The sequence below is a fragment of the Euphorbia lathyris genome, chromosome 6, assembly GCF_963576675.1.
Source record: "Euphorbia lathyris chromosome 6, ddEupLath1.1, whole genome shotgun sequence".
In the NCBI taxonomy this organism is placed as follows: domain Eukaryota; kingdom Viridiplantae; phylum Streptophyta; class Magnoliopsida; order Malpighiales; family Euphorbiaceae; genus Euphorbia; species Euphorbia lathyris.
In genome coordinates this window covers 61123754-61144734 of record NC_088915.1, presented here as the reverse complement: position 1 = coordinate 61144734, position 20981 = coordinate 61123754, and the positions used below count along the sequence as shown (strand labels likewise).

The 20981-nt window shown below is 30.4% G+C and overlaps 1 protein-coding gene and 1 long non-coding RNA gene across 2 annotated transcripts; both read left to right on the top strand.

Moving 5' to 3' along the window:
- Nucleotides 1-1080: 1080 nt before the first annotated feature.
- LOC136233931 (uncharacterized) lies at nucleotides 1081-2856 on the top strand. Its single transcript, XR_010690988.1, has 4 exons — nucleotides 1081-1289; nucleotides 2061-2126; nucleotides 2416-2553; nucleotides 2688-2856. It is a non-coding gene; the product is annotated as an uncharacterized lncRNA (long non-coding RNA).
- An 11796-nt stretch (nucleotides 2857-14652) lies between these two features.
- On the top strand, nucleotides 14653-20353 carry LOC136233004 (low-temperature-induced cysteine proteinase-like). Its single transcript, XM_066022515.1, has 4 exons — nucleotides 14653-15193; nucleotides 16758-17128; nucleotides 18034-18555; nucleotides 20012-20353. The coding sequence occupies exons 1-4, from the start codon at nucleotides 14713-14715 to the stop codon at nucleotides 20153-20155; spliced, it is 1518 nt and encodes a 505-aa protein (XP_065878587.1). The 5' UTR covers nucleotides 14653-14712; the 3' UTR covers nucleotides 20156-20353.
- The last annotated feature ends 628 nt before the right edge of the window (nucleotides 20354-20981 follow it).

Genomic DNA, 20981 nt, shown 5'->3' with positions numbered 1-20981 from the left:
CATTTTATTCGTCATAAATTAATTGAAAATAATTGTGACAGCTTGGATTTTGTCATTTATTGTTATCTTTTAGTGACCATTTTTATTTGAGGTCATGTATTCTAATATTATTGTAACAATTATTTAATAATTGTCACTGTTATATTAATTGATACTAATGATTTTATGTCGTCATAGTATGTACTATTTCTCATGATGATTGTTTTCGTCATAAATAATCAATATTAACCAACAATTTTTTCATTTTCTTTATCTTGTGAGGACGGTATTTAGATAGTGTCATGCTTATTTATTGATGTGGCCATATAAAAATAATCACCAAATAATGTTAATTAATGACGATTTTTTATTTTTTATTGTATTATAATTATTAAATGACGAACTATTTATTGAATTTATATTTCGAGAGTAATATTTACTTAAAAAAATCAAATCTCATTCAAATTATGACAAATGATTCTTTGGGTTCATTGATCAAACCAAATCTAATAACCAGTATATTTTAATTTAATTATCTGATTTAGTTTTGATTTAATTTGAATCATTTTTTTAATTAACAGTATATTTAGGAATTATTATAATTTTATCATTGTAATTTGTTAATTTTTTTCAAAACTAATATGACCATTATAAATAAATTAATATATTATTTAAAGCTTAATATTAATTTATACACTTTATAATTCTAACTATTATAATATTAAATCATTATAATTATCTTACATTAATCTGATATTTTATTTTATATAAATTTAGTTTTAATTAGTTTTCATAAAAAAAAAACGATGCAGACTTTTTAATCAATATTTGCAACCTAGAAAGTTCTTTATAATTTTAGAAAAAATATTTATTTACAAATAGAGAAAACTCAAATTCTGTGCTTATGAACTTTTTAATCATAAAAACATCTTTATATATGGATAATTTTTGTACTTTTACTTAAAAATTTGAAATAATTCAAAACTAAGTTGATTGGAGGAAAGGAAGTATATCTTTACAAATAATTCATTCTTTTAAATGAAAAATAAAAACAATGAAAAATGCATATCCAATAGCCAACGAGGCACCTATATGTTTGCTTTGAGATATGCCTTGATAAAATAACCTCCTCCTCCTTATCACGATATCCCTGAACTCTCCCTCTCTGCACGAACCCTGCTCTTTTTTCTCTTCGTCATTCTGATGCCTAACTTGCCATCGTCCTTCCTAAATCAGATTCGATTCCTTCTCTGGAGCTTTAGTGAAGCCAACGTTGATCGTCGACTCCATTTTCACGAGAACTTTATCAGGTATCCTCTTCTGATTCCTTTCGGACTACTTTTTTTTCCTTTAATTCATCACTTGATCATCCACTATCGGTGACTATGTTAATTTCAGTGAAACCCTGATATTTCATTCTTTTGCCACATCATCACATGTATTGTTTGATTCCTGTTCGATTATGAATAACATGACCTCCATTTAATTTTTCAGGTTTTTCTATAGTTTGTTGTTTCCTTTACTCTTTCTGTATGTTCTTTTTGGCCTTCGCTTACCCTTTTGGATAACTCAATTCATTGGTGCTGAAAGTTTAACTTCGATTTTGACTGCTTGAAGTGTTGATAAACTCAATTTGTTGGTGCTGAAAGTGGCTCAACATTTGGGTGAGAATATGGTGAAGACTTACTAAAGGGCTTGAAAATAGCACGCAATCAGTTCTGCTGATTTGCAAATAATGTTTTCCTTTGATAATTTGATGTAACTAGCTTAATTTCTGACAATTCATTTGCATTAGATGTTAAAGGTTTCGGGACTTGTGGGCTAATATTGTAAAAATTGTTTATCTCATTTTTTTTTATTTCTTTACAGTCTATCATCTAGGTGCTGCTTTGTAAATTTCTTGCATGTTGTATTGCCTTGTTTATTTCGCTCCAGTGATAAAATGAAATTGTGTATTTTGTTTTTGGTTTCTCATGATTTTTTGCAAGCTTTGTTTTCCTTACATAAATGATAAGAAACACTACTTTCTTATTCTCTGATTCATGTATTTTTTTATTATCCTTTTCTCACTTGTTGTGCAGATTTTGATTGGTAGGCAATACTCTGATTCTTCTATAGAGAGTGACATGAAGCATTGGCCATTTAAGGTAGTTTCTAGTCTTGGTTATGCCTATGATTGTTGTTACACACAAGTGTGAGGAGAAACAGTTCTCTATTGAGGAGATTTTAGCTATAGTTCTTACTATGATGCATGAAATATTTAGGGCCTATCTTGGATCAACTGTACAATATCCAATTGTAACTGTTTCCTACTTATTTCAATGATTCCCAATTTCAAGCAATCAGTTGGACTTATAGTTATGAGCATAATGAATGAACCCTACAATTGAAGCCATTGCATATAGTCTTGACAAAAAGGCAAACAATGTTGGGCAGGAGAACATTTTGATCGTTGATTTAGGTGACACACACTTTGGCGGTGACGACTGTGAACAAAGTTCTTCAAAGCATAAGAAGGGTATCTCTGAAAATCCACAGCTCAATCAACTATTGAAACAGACTCTTTGTTTGAGGGTACTGATTTTGCACAACCAAAACTGGTGAAAATTTGAGTTGATTTCCATAATAAATTGTATGTGTTCATTTATGTTTTACCTTACTATATATACACGCAATTGTACTAATAAGTGTACGTGAAACACATGTAGGAATTTCTTTTCACAATTGGGAGGTCGCAACTATAAGCATGGAGAAATGAAGAATTGTTTTCTCGATTGAACATGATAGCTTTTTGTATTTTCTAAAGAATATATTTATGTTTGTTGTGTTAAATATTCTAGAGATGTTATTTTTAATTATGGAATATTAATTATTTATTTAAATTTTTGTTTTCTTTCGGAATTTAGTTAATATTGTAATTTCATAATGTATTTTAATTAAATGATAAAAAGTATTTTGTAATATTTGTCAATAAATGTGTACTATTATCATAAAATAATTCACTAATTAATACTCTTAAGTTACAAATTTAATATTAATGTGACAAATTATGAGTATAATGACATTAAATATATAGATATTTGTCACGTCAACTATAATTTTTTATGACGAAAAATGAATTTCGTCAACTAAATATTTACTTTTTATGACGAAATTAGATTTTAAGTTACAAAAAGTATGGTAAGTATAGCGTCAATAAAATTCTATAATTTCAATCTCGTATTGAAATTTGTCACTTAAACTATATAAATAGATGACAAAAAATGAATTTATGTCATTTAAATGTTAACTATTCATGACGAAAGGAAGTCTAATGCGACAACTATTTTACAATAATAGTGACAAAATAAGTGTCACTGAAACAAAATAGTATAATGACACTTGTTTTAGCTCGTCATATAAAATTAAATCATTTATGACAAAATAAAAATTTGTCATATATACATAATACCACGCTCCTACCATGACGATCACTGTAACGTTGAATTTTCGTCACCTATTATGTATTGTGACGAAAAATCATATTTTCATGACAATTTTCATGCGTCATAAAATATCAAATTTCTTGTAGTGGTTACCGACCGTTTAGACGAGGTTTGGCAGTTGGCTACTTATTGTTAGAATTATGGTTAGAACTTTAGTATTTAATTGTAATATAATGATATTTGGTTAAATTGGATACTCCTAAGTATTGATTATAATCTTTCTAATTCACGTCCGATGCCGATTGAGGTCGTTTAGGGTCGGGTGTGACAGTTTGGTATCAGAGCTCTAGGTTAAATTCTTCGGACCTAAGGTTTATAGTAATTGAGGAATATTGATATTTAGTAATGCCTAAGAAATAATTGATAGTAATTGAGGAATATGAATATTTGGTGATAGCTAAGAAATAATTTGAAATTTTTCGAGGATTGAGTAACTAGCTAATGAGGAGTAGAAATGAGATTTGATGGTTAGTAAAATATTGGGTGTTTGAAAATCAGTAAATTATTTGATATTGTGCGACATGGGTTACATACATGATATTAAGTATGACTTAGAATTGATATTTGAGAGTTTAATAGTTAGCTTAAAAATATACGTATCTTAGATGTGAAGTAAGGTTAGGAGACATTGAAATGATATGATGAGTTTTGGAGTTAATATATATGTGATTAAGAAAGCGAAAATGTGGAGATTTCAATTAATTGTTTTGGAGGTTGATTATAAATTGGAGATTATGATATGAGCTTAACAAGTTATGGAATCGTAATTGGAATAAATGATATCCGAATTCAAATTGCAGATCTATTGTTGAATTTTATCGGGTTGAGGTTTAGAATTATTGAGAGTTATATAAATGATGTTTAGAGAGATACCGATGGTAGTGATCAATGAGAAGTAAAGTGGGAGAATATATTTGATGTTTGAGGAAATAATTAAGATATGAATTTTGAGGCCAAATTTTGCTGATCTTAAGCACAGTTTGAGGTAGGAAATTAAGAGATAAAGATGAAAGAAGTTATTTTGAGTTGAAGTTTGTGTGATTATGGTTTAAGTTTATATAAGGATCAAATTGAGCGTTTATATGTCAAATAAGAAAATCGAATGATATTATAGATTTATTGACTTTTATGGGTATAAAGATATTATTTGGAGTTTGGAGAAGACAAAAAAAAAAATGATTATCGTAATTTAGGTACTCTATTTTCCTTGGTTATATGGTTTTTATGGTTTGAAGAAAAGATTGAAGTTTCGAGGATTATAGTCTAAATTTACATATATTGCTTGGAGATTTCAAAAGCTTTCACATTGCGATTTAAGTAAATCGTATTTGTTATCCATATAGTTTGATGAGAAACTTAAATTTATTTGGAGTTATTAATGGGATGTAGGATGATGAGTATAAGAATGATCTATATTGATTTTTCTTATCGTAAGGATTTGATTATAGAGGTTTTACGAAAATAAATAAGTCAAGGTGATATTCATATAGGAAATATGTTATCGATATAATGTTTATATTTGATTGATGATGATGATTTGGAGTTCATATTCATCATGATTGGAATGAAAAATTATAGATATAAGTATTATTATTATGATGAAGTAAGATTATATGTTGATGCAAATCATTGATTCAGATTATTTAAAGGTTAAGGAAAATATAATAGCGTACATATTAGTGGTTCAAACATGATTTTTTTTGAAGTCTGTAGAACTTGGCGATAGGTGAAATATATTTGCTATATATGCAATTGATGGAATCAATTGTAATTTCAATTTATTAAATGGAGATTTGGTGTATGTTAGGAAGATATGAATGATATTTGAAGTTTTATTGTGGATTATGGCGATGGAATTAACTATATTGAAGTTTAGAGTTACTAAGAGTTATACTTAAATTAGTGTTACAAAGATGTTGATATTGACAAATGATGACGTTAATGGAAGGAAACATGAGAATTTGTGGTCTTATGATGATTATGAGGAATCTTAATAATGTGAAATAATGTTGTGATCTTGAAGATTATTTGAGGAATAAAATTTAGATTAGAGAATTTGAATTTCGAGGACGAAATTTTTTTAAGGTGGGGAGAATTATCACGTCCGGGTCTAAATTTCTAGAATTTATACATAGACATTAGTATATATTATAACTATTGGGTATGTGATTTTTATTTGGTGTTATAGGAAAAGTTTGGAGTTAATTTGATGGTGTTATGTGTAAATTAAAAGTTTAGAATAATTTTTAAAAGGTTATAGAAAGATGGATGATCAAACGTGATATTCGCTAAATTTGGATATATATTCCAAATTGTTCCAGTGTCATCGCCATCTTCCTTTTTCTTTTCTTTTTCTTTCTGCTTCTTCTGCAGATTATCGATTCCGAACCGTTTCTTCATCGTTTCTTTGATTTACGGAGATTCGACCGTCCGAATCACTTGAAATTTAAAACATAGCATCCTTATGTATAGATCTAAGTCCTAACTGAAGAGTTTTTGAGTTTCGGCAATGTTTGGAGCGAAACGTCTTAAACAGGATTTAGATGAGAATTGAACGGGTGTATTTTAGCCAAGGTAAGTAACTATCAATTATATTTTGAGTTTTATGTATACAGATATATATATAATCAAAGAAGTTTCAAAAATTGATATTTTAGGGTTATGCAGGAATTTTGTAAAATTGGAGTTTTTCACGATTTTGCTTTTTATTATGAAATTATGGTTCAAATGAAGCTATTGATTATGCTTCTATGTGAATTTCAGATTTTACTTGATTATGTTGATTTAAGGCTTAATTTGGTTGATTTACATATATACATATATGTTTTTGGTTTCAATATATATCTATATTGAACAAAATGAATTTGATGATTTCTTACGAATTGTTTTTGGATTGAGAAATCTGTTGCGGTTATCATTGTTATTATTTTGGATTGAAGTCCAAATATGATTTTTATGATACAAAATGGCTAATTGAAGCCAAATGATTTATGGTTATGAAATAGTTTGGAATTTGATTGTGAAAGGAAATTTGATACGTTATGATTTTATGATTTTATATCCATCGAGAGTTATCCGGATCGGTGGTTTTATATTTGAAGACCATGTTCAGTGAGGGACATGGCATGTGTACACAGTCTGAAGACCTATTGGGTCTGGCAAAGAAGTGTTGGCTAAGACCATATAGGATATGCAATGTTAAGAGACGTCTCGACGATATATGTGGTTATGAATTGATACTTAAGGGGAGAAACTCGATGATGGATACAATGTTTTAAGTTCATTTGGATTATGTTTTCGGTTATGATTGATTTTGATATAAGGTTTTACGTTTGATTAAATACGAGTTGGTTTGATAAAACACTTATTTGATTACAATATTTTATAAGGTTTTGAACTCAAGAATGGATACAAGATTATACATTTTTATGGTTTTGGTTTACTACTTTGACTATATTATGAACTTAAGTTTTGAGTATATTTTATAAGGTTTTGATTAAATCCCTTTATAAATGTATATATGTAGCTATATTAAGTAAAGTTGGTTTTTATAGCTGATAGTTTCTTACTGAGATTTTTGTCTCACGTTTTTAAATGTTTTAATGTTTTTAGGTGATAAAGTACAGGATATAGAGAAGGTTACTGACCGTTTAGACGAGGTTTGGCAGTTGGCTACTTATTGTTAGAATTATGGTTAGAACTTTAGTATTTAATTGTAATATAATGATATTTGGTTAAATTGGAGACTCCTAAGTATTGATTATAATCTTTCTAATTCACGCCCGATGCCGATTGAGGTCGTTTAGGGTCGGGTGTGACATTCTCTCTTCCTCTCGAAATGGTTCGGCTCTAGTCAGACATTTCAATGACTATTTTCTCTAGTTTTACGGGTGAAACGGAGTTGAACCACTCCGATCTACCCTGTCTACGGGGTTTACAGACGGTTCGAACCCTTTGGAAGGCCGACATCCATCTTTGGATTCTTTCGAGGTCCCTCAGAGGTCTGATCTACTCATGCATGTGGTTTCTCCTAAGGTAAGTCGCTTTTTGTGTTTTTCTGTTTGTACTTTACTCTTTTACAGAGATTTAGCTAACTGTTTGTGTGTTTTTTCTGAGTTTTTTGAACTCGGAATGCAGATCACGTGGCTGTTCATGGGTTTACTACAGATTTGGGATATTTAGACGCGACTATTTGCTTTGCTGCTTTCTTGTGGCTTTTGGCAAAAAGGATCCTCTGTGGAAAGGGAAAAAAAACTCCTTTTTATGATTTTCTAGTGTTCTGTTCAGTGAGGGGTTCATGGGTTGATCCCAACTGTGTAAAAAGATAACAACAAGAACATCATTTTTTATGATTTGTTGGTGTTTCCTTTTCCTAATGTAGAGTGAGGAGATGAAGTGAATAAGAAATGTTAAAGGAATGGACTTTTCCAGAAAAAAGAGAGGATTTTCAGATCTGGAAAGTGGAACCTACTTTCCATGTCTTTCAAAGTCTTTTCTTGTTTGAAGTTTAGATCTTTTCAGTAGATTATACTTTCTACCAAAGTTTTAATGAAACAATAAATATTATAAAATGATGGATTTTTACAGATAAAAAACACATGACTTTTAGACTGGAAAGTAGTAGTTTAGGTCTTTTGGAGCTTCAATGGATTATCTCTAGAACCTAGAGACTTTCCATCAAGGTTTCAATGGACCGAAAACGTCATAAAAGAAAAGAGAGGAAGAGAGAGTAGTGCCTAAATGACCAATAAAAATTTAGAATGATAAAAGGTAGCAGGAGGAAAAAAGAAATATTATAAGAAAAGAAATAATATAGAAAAAGGGAACTTGTAAATGGTTATTACCTGGTGGGTGGAGGATATTAAATGAGGAAGAAGCACAATGAGTTCCTTTACTTCCTTCAACTACTTCTTTTGTCTTATTCTCTCTCAACCTTTTGTCTTAGTCCCTCAGACCAAGTGGCTTCTTTATATAGAGAGCCTGGTAATCAATTAGAGACTAATAGGTGCTAATACAGATTAATCAGAATTGGTTTGGGTTTATGTGCCAACTTATTAGAATGGATTTGGCCTTGGGCCTTGGAGCCCCTTTATAATTTTGGGTCATAAAATACTATACTTATTTCTAAGTGCACTAAATTCTTATAATAGAAACCAATTATTGGTAGTCTTAGACCAATTCATGATAAATTAAAAATCTTAGATCGATTCATGACAAATTAAATTTCATTGTAGACATATTTAGTTAAAAGATAACATTCTTTTAATTAATAATTAATATCCTAATTGATTGATTAAATCTTTATAACATAAACATTCCACCAATTTTATAGACTATTAAGAATATTTCTTTTCCCTTTTGTAAGATATGCTTAACTATAATTTATAGCAAAATATTACTATATAAAATAAGAATGTTTTAAAAGAGTAAAGATTACCAAAAATGAGAAGTTACCCCGGACAAAATAAATATCTATAATTACTTCTCATTACCTTCTTTTCCATTCTAAATTATTATTCAAGTATGATACATATTTAACATTCCACATAAACAAATAAATGCTTATATTAATACTATATCATAATTTTTTATATATATATTTTGAGCCGGTTAATTTTGTAATATATGATATATCTTATTATTTTTCTTCACGAAAGAAAAACAAAAACAAACTATCTAGTCTTTTAACATATATGTATATGGTTCTTAGGTAGATATTTAATTGAATAATGTAGAAATGTTATAAAAAAATTGAATGTATCAAAATTCACCCAAAAAAAAAAAAAAAGACAATACTAAGGGCTAGATCACCCATTAATTCCTCTGCAATTGCAACAACTTGCTTCAATTGTTTTATTGTTCTTTCAAGTTATATTTTCTTGACAGTGAAATTCGAGTGTGTGCACCTTTAATAGATTGGTTATGTACTCTTATATATAGTACCTGAATTAATATAAATGGTCAGTTCTTATTGTTAGCGATCTTTTTAAAATATCCTAATTTTAACATTGACGCGTGTGGATACGATGCAGACGTGCCAAGAAAATTAATTCCCAAATAATTTTTAGTATTTTTAAAAAAATAATTGTGCGTAACACTTGACTTTTAAGAAACTAAATGATTGCTGAAGGACTTAAGGACTGAAAAATTCCATCTTGGATTCCTAGGTCCACTCAAGAACTTAAAAATCCCTCTTGTGTGCACCTTTTAATAATTGCGCAAAAAACTTGACTTCTAACATATATGAAAATAATAACGACATTTATTTTTTTTCTCTAATTAACTTATATGTAATTGATTATATCTAAAAAGGTTTACAATTTAGATACCCAATTCTCCTCGACTGTTGTGGATGACTAACCATTTTTCTTCGAATAATGTGTATGTTGTTGGTATAGTTCAATTCTATCATAGGTTCTCCATTCAAATCTTTTTCAGACCAATCCAATCCAATAAGTATTTTACCACTTTTAATAAATTAATTTTTCATATGTTATTTTGATATTAATCTGTACCAAAAATTAAGAAATTAACTTACAAAAATAAATCAATTTTGATTTGGTAATTAAAAAGTATTTTTTGATAAAATAATTAATTAATTCTGGATAATTATCTAATGATATTTTTGAGATTATGTGCAGATTTTTAGAGATTAAAGTGAAAATTTTTAAGGTTCAAAATTAGAGGAGTTCATGACCAGATTCATTGGACTCAATCTCATTTTCAAATTTGAATAAAAATCCCGCAGAAATATTTTGACAAATTTTTAGGATATTTTCAGCTTTTTATAAAGATTTGGGTTTCCATCCCAAAAAAAGATAATTAGTAATTAGTTTTTAGTTTTATAATTAGTTTTTGTAGTAAACGAATCAGTTCATAATTTTATTTTGTAGAGATTGGTTTGTAGTTCATAATTTTTTAATGGCTTAATGCTTCTCCAGCCCCTTTAACTTGTCCAAATTGGTCATTTTACTCCTCCAACTCATCGAATGTCCTATTTACCCCCCTTAACTCCATAAAAATGGTATTTCACACCCCATTAACTTGTCTAAATTTGTCATTTTACCCATTCACAACTCATCGAATATCCTATTTACCCCCTTAACTCCATAAAAGTGGTATTTCTCACCACTTATGATCCTATTTACCCTCTTAACTCCATAAAAAATTGTATTTCTTATCCATTTATAGTAGTCAAAAAAGTTAAAAAGAGAAAGAACGAATAAAAAATACAAATAACAAGACATTAATATAAACAAGTTAAATACATTATATGTAGGGATAATGTACCAAAATAGGCCTATGATTTTTGGGAAAGTATCAATTTAGGTTCCACTTACAAAATAGCATAAATATAAGTTTAACATTTAAAAAACGTTATCAATTTAGGCTTCGATAACGGATTGTAAGGGGTAAAAAATACCACTTTTATTGAGTTAAGGGGGTAAATAGAACATTTTATGAGTTGGGGGGATAAATGGACAAGTTGAGGGGGTGAGAAATACCACTTTTATGGAGTTAAGGAGGTAAATAGGACATTCGATGAGTTGAGGGGGTAAAATGACCAATTTAGACAAGTTAAGGGGGCCGGGGAAGCATTATGCCTTTTTTAATTAGTTCATAGAGTTTTATTAGTTCATAGTTTTTAATCAATATGTAATCAGTTTTCAAAATGAAGAATTAATTTTAAGCCATTGTTAGCCGGTTTAAGCTTGAGAATTAATTTTTTTCCCCTTGAGAATTAATTCATCTTCTTCCATCCTGCCATTAACACCTGCAAAAACCCCATCCACCATCATCCCACAAGTTCTCAAGTTCACAACCACGCCAAATTCAGAAAGACGACCGCTTGAGTCGACAAGTTTCAAAAGGGAGCTTTACCCTCTTATTCTTGTTTGCTTTTATAGATCTCTCTATGAATTCTGAATTAGTTGTATCCTAAGACACTTTATTTCTTCATCATTAATACAATTATCAATGCAGTTTAGTTTTCATATTTATGAGTTCTTTAATGTCTGTGTAGCATATTAATTGAATCATTCAAAAGTCCTAATAGTTTCTAGGTTCATATTACGAGTCTAATCTGACTGTCTATACCAGAGATTGTAGGTATTGACGACACCACAGTAACAGATCCGAATTTCTAAACCCTTAGAGTTAGTTATGACCTGTAACAAATGAATTGTGTGCTAAGTACCTTAGGAGGATAAGTCGGTTCAATCTTTAAGTATGTTTATGCCATATTGAATTCCTTATAATCATAAATCGAATAATGTTTGAATATTTGTTTTATCGTACCACTACCATTTACATTCTTGGGAATTTATGAATTACTCTGGATTACATTAGGAGTAGATTAATATAAAAACAAATTCAAATCAATTTTCCATCGTCTAAATAACGATCCAAAACCGAGTTTGATACTTGGCGTATAAATTTCGTGGATTCGATACATGGACTTTTCAGATTTTATTACTTGATAACGACGCGATACACTTATCTCTTAATGAGTCTTTGAGCGTTATGTCGAGGCACATCAGTCCCCAAAAATAAACATGAATTAATTCAAGACACTTAGAAGCCCTCCAAGCCCCGTTAACCGGACATGGCTTTCTTGTTTGTTTTCCATATGCACATCCCTCACATAAATCAAATGATTTAATTTTTGGTGGTCCATGAATCATACCTTTTTTATTCAACAACTTCAATTCGTTCACATTTAGATTCCCATGTCGCAAATGCCATAGCTTTGATTCATTTTTTTCACCAACAACTAGAGCAAAATATACCACAGTTGAAACGTCAAGTGGAAACATTTTGTTGCTAGTCATGTGAACATTAGACATTGTTTGTCCTGATATTTTATCTTTGATAATACGTGCTCCATCATCAAACATTATTGAATAACAATTAGCAATCAATTCCTCACACTCAGCAAACTATGCGCTAGATTAAGAACAAATTGAACATCATGGAGGAGTTTAACTTTATCGTTGCTGGTTTTGATTGCTACTGTCCTCTTTCCTTCAACTTGGATAGCTTTATTATCACCAAGTTTCACCTGCATCTTTTTAGTTTCATCAAGCTCCTTAAATATTTCTCTTATACCAGACATATGATTGGAATAGTCATTGTGTATAAACCACACATCTCCTGCAATATCATTATTGACAAATGAGCCATAAATAACTTGCTTTCATCATCTTCTAATTCTACATAGTTGTCTTCAGTATCTTTGTACTAGCAATCAGCTTGGAAATGCACATACTTGTTGCATTTATAGCATTGGACGATACTTCTTCTGCCTCTACCACGACTTCTTCCACTATGATATGAATCTCTGCCATTTCCATTCCATATTATGTTTTGATTAGAGATTTCCCCCTTTACTTGGAATGCATGTGCTTCATTTGTCTCAATGAACAAGTTCAATCATGCCTCATGAGCTTGCAATGAGCCCATTAGTTCATCAAACACAAAAATCGATAAGTCCTTAGACTCGTCAATGGCAGCTACAACATGACATTTAGAAGTTAAACTTCTAAGAATTTTTGCAACAATTGTTTCATTAGTAACTTCCTTACCTAAGGATCACATTAGATTAACGATTGTTGTGACCCTTGAAAATCTTGTACTGATTCTCCACCTTTCATTTATAAGGTCTCAAAAGTCACACCTAAAAGATTGCAATCTCATTATACCTTGAAAAGATGTTTGCAATGTTACCCAAGCTTCTTTAGAAGTAGTTGTTGCTAAGATTTTTGAAAAGATTGATTCATCAACTACTTGTTGAATGAAGAATAATGCTTTTGCATCCTTCTTTCTGTTCTCCCTTACTCGGTTGTCTTTATCAAGATCAATATATCCATTCTCTACCAAGTCCCAAAGATCTTGAGACTTGAATAAAGCTTTCAGTTTAATGCTCCAGAACTCATAACGTTCTCTTTTGAAAATTGGAAATGGCAGGTTATGTAACACTAAGGAAAATTCCCATTAGTAGCCATAAAGATATTCTCTCTTTTACTCTATTGAACTTGGTTCTGATACCAAAAATGTTGGAAATATGAAGTAACATAGTAAAAAACTATAGGTATTGACAGCAGAAATATTGCACTTTAATCTGATGTATTTATTCTATTGAAGCGACTTCTTTTATATAAGCTTACAACCAAAAACAAAATTGCTAAAAAAGTTCAACTAATATCAGATATTCTGAAACTAAATCACATAACTAAAATAGAAAAAAAAAATCAGAAATATCAGTTCAAAATTGACAGCAAACATAATGACCAAGTCCAAGATATTTTGAATCAATATTCAACGAGCGGGTGCATGAGGGATTTTTCGCAATTGGTGTGGTTTTCCTTTTCCTTTCCCCTTCCTGCTTCTAACGCTTTTAAAGAAGAGATTCAGGGAACTATTTGTGTCATTCAAATCGATTGGTCAAAGAGTTGGCGAAAGATTTGATTGGAGTTGGATTCGAGTTCGATGATTAGTCTTTTCAATTCTAATTCAACCGATGTACATTGGAAGCTTCGTCAAGATTGGAAGCATTTCCTTTTCCCGACTTCCCAGGTGTTACTTCATGTTACGCATATCTTCCTATGAAGAAAACCGAGTCACCGATACTCTTGCTAGGAAAAGTTTAGAGGCTAATACATTTTGCAGTCTAATCTTTTTGTAGTAATTTAGTTTCTGAGACCTAATCTTTTGTCACTATATGTTTGATTAAGTTGCCTTCGGAATATATTCTTTACATTATTATTTTTCATTTTTTAATACTATTATATCGCTCTCCAATCTTTAAACAAAAAAAAACTCGTTCTTGTATATAAATTTATTATCCACGTGTTCCTTTTTTAATGTAATATAAATGAAAGATTGGATTATATACATGGCCTCAATCCAATGCATTATTAATTAACAAACAATAAAAAAAAAACCTTTCAACATCATATTTGAATGTTAGATGTCTTTCAAGAACTCTGATTTTCAGATGAGCAACTACCATACACCAAATTAATTCGTTAGCACAATCAAAAAAAAAAAAGATACAATTATTATATAATTATTAAGTCCTTTTCACATAAGAAAAATTCCAATTTGATACCAAAATACCCTTTCATTAGTTACAATCATTAGCTCATTTAAAATCCTATTTGACTGGTAGGCATAGAGGGAGGGATCTTAAATAAATACATTACAAATTTGGCAGATTGAAGCTATCAAAACCCCCAATTGGATTAAAATGGGTTACCCAAAATACCCCCAATTGGTTCTAATTTTCCTGATTGTAGCTCCATTAACATGCCTGAGTTTGACTCTTCCGAGTGAATATTCAGTAGTGAGTAATGATCTGAACGAGTTGCTATCGGAGGAACGAGTTAAGGAACTGTTTCAGGCGTGGAGGGAAAAGCACGGGAAGGTTTATCGGCACGTCGAGGAGGCGGAGAAGAGATTGGGGGATTTTCGGAGGAATTTGAAATTTGTAGTGGAGAAGAATGGGGGGGAAAATTCAGGGCATAGTGTTGGATTGAACAGGTTTGCTGATTTGAGTAATGAGGAATTTAAGGGAAAGTATTTATCGAAAGTGAAGAAGCCATTGAAGAAGAAATATGGAGATGGAATGAGTAGCAGTCAGAGGAATTTGCAGAATTGTGTGGCGCCTTCTACCTTGGATTGGAGGAAGAAGGGGGTTGTTACTCCTGTTAAAGATCAAGGAGATTGTGGTAATTTTTCAACGACTTTTTTTCCTTTTCTTTTTCTTTAATGTTATATGTTGATTTAAATTATTTTCTCTTTGATTTTATTTATTTGATAATATATATCTTTTTGGGCGTTGAATTTTGTGGAAGCTTAAAGTAGAAAGAAATAGATAAAAGGGTTTATAATTATATTAGGCTACAATTTTTTTTTTCTCTTTATAAAAAGTTTAATGATTTAAAAATGTGTAGTATAATAACGCTCACACTAATGTTTTTAATATTTTTTTGTGTTATATATTTTTTATCAAACTTTTTCTGTTTTTCCGTTAATTATATATATATAATTACACCAAATGTCAATAAAGTTGTGTCCTATTTTAGGAAATTCAATAATATTGATGACTTTTTTGAAAAATAATATTTATGACTTCATTTCAATAATCTTTAGAGCCTGACCCTTCAACAGTAACCAAAAATAAAATTATTATAATTATTATATATATGATTAATACATGTATATTATTGGATTTGTCTATTTTGTCATATATGTCCATATATAAAATAAACAGTCGAATATGGGTTCTTAATTATTAACGACGGATAAAATACATCCTTATTTGAATGATAAATTTATTTGATATAATTCTATTATTTTAGTTATTGCATTAGTAAACTTATATTTGTTTGTTATTAATAATTACGGGGACATATTTAACTGTTTATTTAATATAAATGGGATGGCAGATAAAATGGATGTGATGTAGATGAATTTTTGATATCATTTGAAAAATATAAAAATATATTTAACTATTTATGACGATACAAATAAATAAATTACAAGTATATACATATATATTAATCCATATATAATGTGATAGTTTAAAAGTCCCATTCAAGGGAAAAGCCCAGCTTGCATCAAAAACCAAAACATGCCAGGCTATTGGTCTAACAGTCCAACCTGTGTAAACGTTGACTTTTGACTAGTAGGTTGTGTCCAACAAGAATCATGATTCTTTTAGTTGAAAGTAAAATAAGCAATAAGTTACTAATTAAAATTTAAAGGTTGAATAGATTTTTTAATTTTTTTTTTATCAATAAGCTTTTAGAAAGAATTAGACCTTCGTTAAAAAAAATAGCTTTCATATATATAAATATAATATAAAAAAAAAATTAGGTACTTTCCAGTCCTGGATCCTAGGCCGACGCACCCTATGCTAGGGCATGACCGACTCTCTTGAAAAACAAATAATATGAACTTCCAAAAAATGCTAGAGCCCATAGAAGTAGTTATTTTACAAAATAATAGTAACTTGCTACGTCTACAATGAACTTGTAACTTCAATTAAATTCAAAAACTTAGTTAAAACATTAACTAAAATGGCAGAGTCCATAAATTAACACGATGAGTTTAGATGTTGGTATTCATAGGAATCAATGTTAAAAAAACAAGCTCACATGGACCGTCTAGACGTTTGAAATCGAGAATCCATCTCGATTTTCTCCGAATAATCGTGCATGGACTTATTGTTGTGATGCTGAAGTGTTATTAGTTTTGCATATTGAAGAGATGTGTTATTGTTGTGGACAGGAAGTTGTTGGTCATTTTCTACAACGGGTGCTATAGAAGGCATAAATGCTATAGTAACTGGAGACCTGACTAGCCTATCAGAACAGGAACTAGTGGATTGTGATACAACAAATTATGGATGTGAAGGAGGGTATATGGATTATGCTTTTGAATGGATTATTAGCAATGGAGGGATTGATACTGAATCTGACTATCCTTACACTGGTGTTGATGGAACCTGTAATGTTACCAAGGAGACCATAAAAGTTATATCCATTGATGGGTATGAAGATGTAGCAGAATCAGACAGTGCTCTCTTGTGTGCTACGGTTCAGCAACCTATTAGTGTCGGTATCGATGGTTCTGCATTGGATTTCCAGCTCTATTCAAGTGTAAGTCTACACCTTTCATTTAATAACTATCATCATTACAAGATTACTTATATTTTCACTCAATACATGTAATATATTTGTTCGGAAAAGTCAATTGTCTTCTTATATTTTGGAAACATCATATTTATTTCTTGAACTTGCTTGAAGTGACATATTGAACTCTTTTAAGACAAGCCGAAGTTTGTATCACTTTAAGCAAGTTCAGAAATCACTGTGAGGAAGTTCAAAGAGATGAGTCACTTTCAGAAAGTTCGAGGAGCCAGTGGGTTATTCACGCAATTTGAATATGTAAATAGAATGTTTTCAAATTATAAGAGAACAATTGACTTTTCTGAACAAATATAGAGAACTAAGAATATATTAAGACTCGTATTTTTGTTTGGTAATGGCCAATCCTAAATCCAAATTATTAGATCCATTTAATGATATTATGTTACATTCATAAAGGAGAAAGTTTTGTTACAATTGTCATTCTGAAATCGTTCGCAACATGTAAAGACAACATTATATGGTATGCATTTCGAGCTGCCCAAAGTGCTTGCTCAACGTATCCAAACACTTTGAGCAGCTCAAAGCAGTCCTATAGCTTTGTCTGTAAACAGTGGCAAATACAAAACTGCTCTGTTGAATGCTAAATAGGTTTAGAGGTCATTTTGCACTTACAAACCTCTAAATCTGCCAGAGACAGGAGGCCGAAACCACCCCTGGTAGGGTGGTTCCTGTGGTCGGGGTCCACTTAGCACCGTTGTCTCTGCCGCAGTCTGTAAATGACTCGAAAGTTGTTCCAAACTTCCTAATATTAATTCAAGCTTGATGAATATAGAATTAACCTCACAATCTCTTCCTTAACTCTTATTCCAAGTAATTAGATCCACTTAATGATCCAATTTGATTAATATAAACAGGGTGTCTACGATGGTAGCTGCTCAAGCAATCCAGATGAGATTGATCATGCTGTTTTGATCGTTGGTTATGGATCCGAAGATGGTGAAGATTATTGGATAGTGAAAAACTCATGGGGAACAGAATGGGGAATGAGTGGTTACTTCTATTTAAAAAGAAACACTGATTCAACATATGGTGTTTGTGCTGTAAATGCAATGGCTTCTTATCCAACTAAAGAATCATATGCACCTTCTCCTACTAGTCCTCCAACACCACCCTCACCTCCTCCACCTCCATCGCCACCGTCACCGCCACCTCCTAAACCAGTGCCTCCTCCACCTCCTTCCCCTGCACCTATTCAATGTGGTGACTACTCTTATTGTTCAAGTGATGAGACATGTTGTTGCCTTTTTGAGTTCTATAATTTCTGCTTGATCTACGGTTGCTGTCCTTACCAGAATGCCGTTTGCTGTACTGATTCGGAATATTGTTGCCCTAGTGAGTACCCAGTTTGTGATGTTGAAGAAGGACTCTGCCTCCAGGTTAGTATTCATTGCTCTTCATTATTACTGATAGGCCAAAAGCTAATTTAGGATCTGAATGTGTAGTTTTATAGTCAATAGAGGACTATAAAACTACACATTCAGTTTTCTTTATTGCTTGGATTCATTCATGTATACTGTAATTAAGGGTTGAGTTGGATTGGATTGAGCTAGAGCAAGAAAATATGTTATCCTGAATTCTCAATGTCTTTTACATCCATTTCATAAGAAGTGGTCCGTACTTAATTAAAATAATATATTATGTGGATTAGAAGGATCCACAAAAATAGCGATTTTTTGTGTGAGAGATATGGAAGGGGATAGGGAATTCGGGACAACATATTATCTTCCTAGCTGAACATCTAAAACCGATTAGTCTATGTTTCTATTAATTTAGGAATTAAGGGTAGAAATGATGTTTGAAGTTGACAAACATGTTTAGTTATTAGCTCAGTTTTGAAGTTGGGCCATTTTTGGTAAATTAATCCAAATACAATCAATTTTAATGTCTAAAAATTTGTTAAATCTAGGTTAACTTGTAGTATTGTAATTTAAGAGTTGAGTTTATATCTAAATTTCGATTTGGACTAAACTAGTCATGCCTGTCAACTTCAAAGATTAGTTTGATACTTAATTCATTAATTTAGGTAGTGACTTTTGACCTGAAAATCATGGTGTCAATAACTGAATAAATTGGTTTGATCAGTCATAATTAGATATAGATTTATTAGATCTAAACTTTATAATAATTTTAATATTCATTTAGGATTAGATTTATAATGATTTTAATATTTTAATATTGATCCTAGCATTTTAATAAATCATTAACAAATTACCAGATGAAAACTATTGTGAAAATCAAATCTCAAGTTCATTTTCCATAAACTCACCTTAAAAAATATGATTTTTCATAATAAAAGAATTATAATTTTAAAATAAATATAAATATAATATAAGTTATAATTTTAATTTTAACTTTAAATTAATATATTTTTATTTTATAACAAGGTAAAGGCTATGGTTACTTTATTTTTGACAATGGTGAAAATAACCAAGTAAGGTTTACTTTGTCAAAAACAAAGTAACCATAGAAAGCACCTTATAACAAATATTAATATACCGGTTGGGTAGTGTTGACTTATTCTATTTTTATAAATTTTAAGCTTCGGCCCAAAGCTATACAAACTTATGTGGGCCTAGGTTAGGCTAATGTCATTTTATGCTCTCACAACCCAATCTCATTTTTTCTTGTTGTTCAAACCCAACACATCAGATATGGGCTTTGGACAGGTACCCGATGCATAAACAGATCTAAAAATTGAAATTGTTGTAGAATCCTGGATTGATCATAAAGTCAAAATTTGAAGTCCTAGATTGAGCCTTTGGCCTTAATAATAAGAGGAAAAAGAAAAAAAAGTGATTAAGCTTAATTAATTTAATTATGATTGTGAAACAGAACCAGGGAGATTACTTGGGAATATCAGCAAAGAAGAGGCATATGGCTAAACACAAACTCCCCTGGAGTAAGCTGCAGGAGAATAAACAAGAAGCAGCATATAAACCTCTCATGTGGAAGAGGAACCGTTTGGCAGATCAGTAATAGAAGAACAAATTTAAAGTATTAATTTATATCCTTTTAAGACTTTGAAACCTTCTGCTACAACGTTCACATATGATATGAATATGATTTTGGTCATCAAATGTATGTAGCAGCAGATCAGACATTAAACAAAAGAAGAAAAGAATGGAAAATTGTGGGGATGGAATTGGATATTCAACTTGATCAGTAATTTGATTTTGTTATTAAAACTGCTCTCAATTATTCATTCAGGGTTTTATGTTTTTTTTTTTTTTTTTTTATAAGGCTTTTATGTTTTTATTAAGCCAGTTTTCTTATGTAATATACTTGTTGTATGCTATATGAAATAAGTTTTCTATAAAATCCCCACCTTGCTACTAGGGGTGTTCATCGGTCGGTTCGGTCTGAAAACCGAACTGAATCGAATAACCAAAAACTGAATAGCCTCAAAAATAAAAATTGAACCTAATCAAACAATAATAAATAACCGAACCGAACCGATCGAATTATTTCGGTTGGTTCTGTTTGGTTATTCGGTTTTTTATATTAAAAAATTTCATTAATAATTATTTTTATGTAAGGTTAATATTACACCGTTAATAATGTTGTTGGGTATTTACTTATATATACAACAATTTTTATTTTTATTTTTCTTTTTGGATTGAAAGAAAAAACGTAGAAATTTTATATAGAAATGAAATCAATCTTAATTCTAAATATGAATTAGTGTATAATTGTACTAAATTGGTAGACAAACATTAAATAGACCAATAATATAATCAGCTACAGGCAATTCAAAAACTATCATGCTTAACAAAGATTCTAATAATATAATTCTAAATAAATA

Excerpts from the sequence above, each read along its gene's own strand:
- LOC136233004 (XM_066022515.1), top strand. The coding sequence starts at position 14,713 with ATGGGTTACCCAAAATACCCCCAATTGGTTCTAATTTTCCTGATTGTA. Across the intron at positions 17,129-18,033 it reads ATTTCCAGCTCTATTCAAGT|GGTGTCTACGATGGTAGCTG; the intron begins GTAAGTCTACAC and ends TAATATAAACAG. Across the intron at positions 18,556-20,011 it reads AAGAAGGACTCTGCCTCCAG|AACCAGGGAGATTACTTGGG; the intron begins GTTAGTATTCAT and ends ATTGTGAAACAG.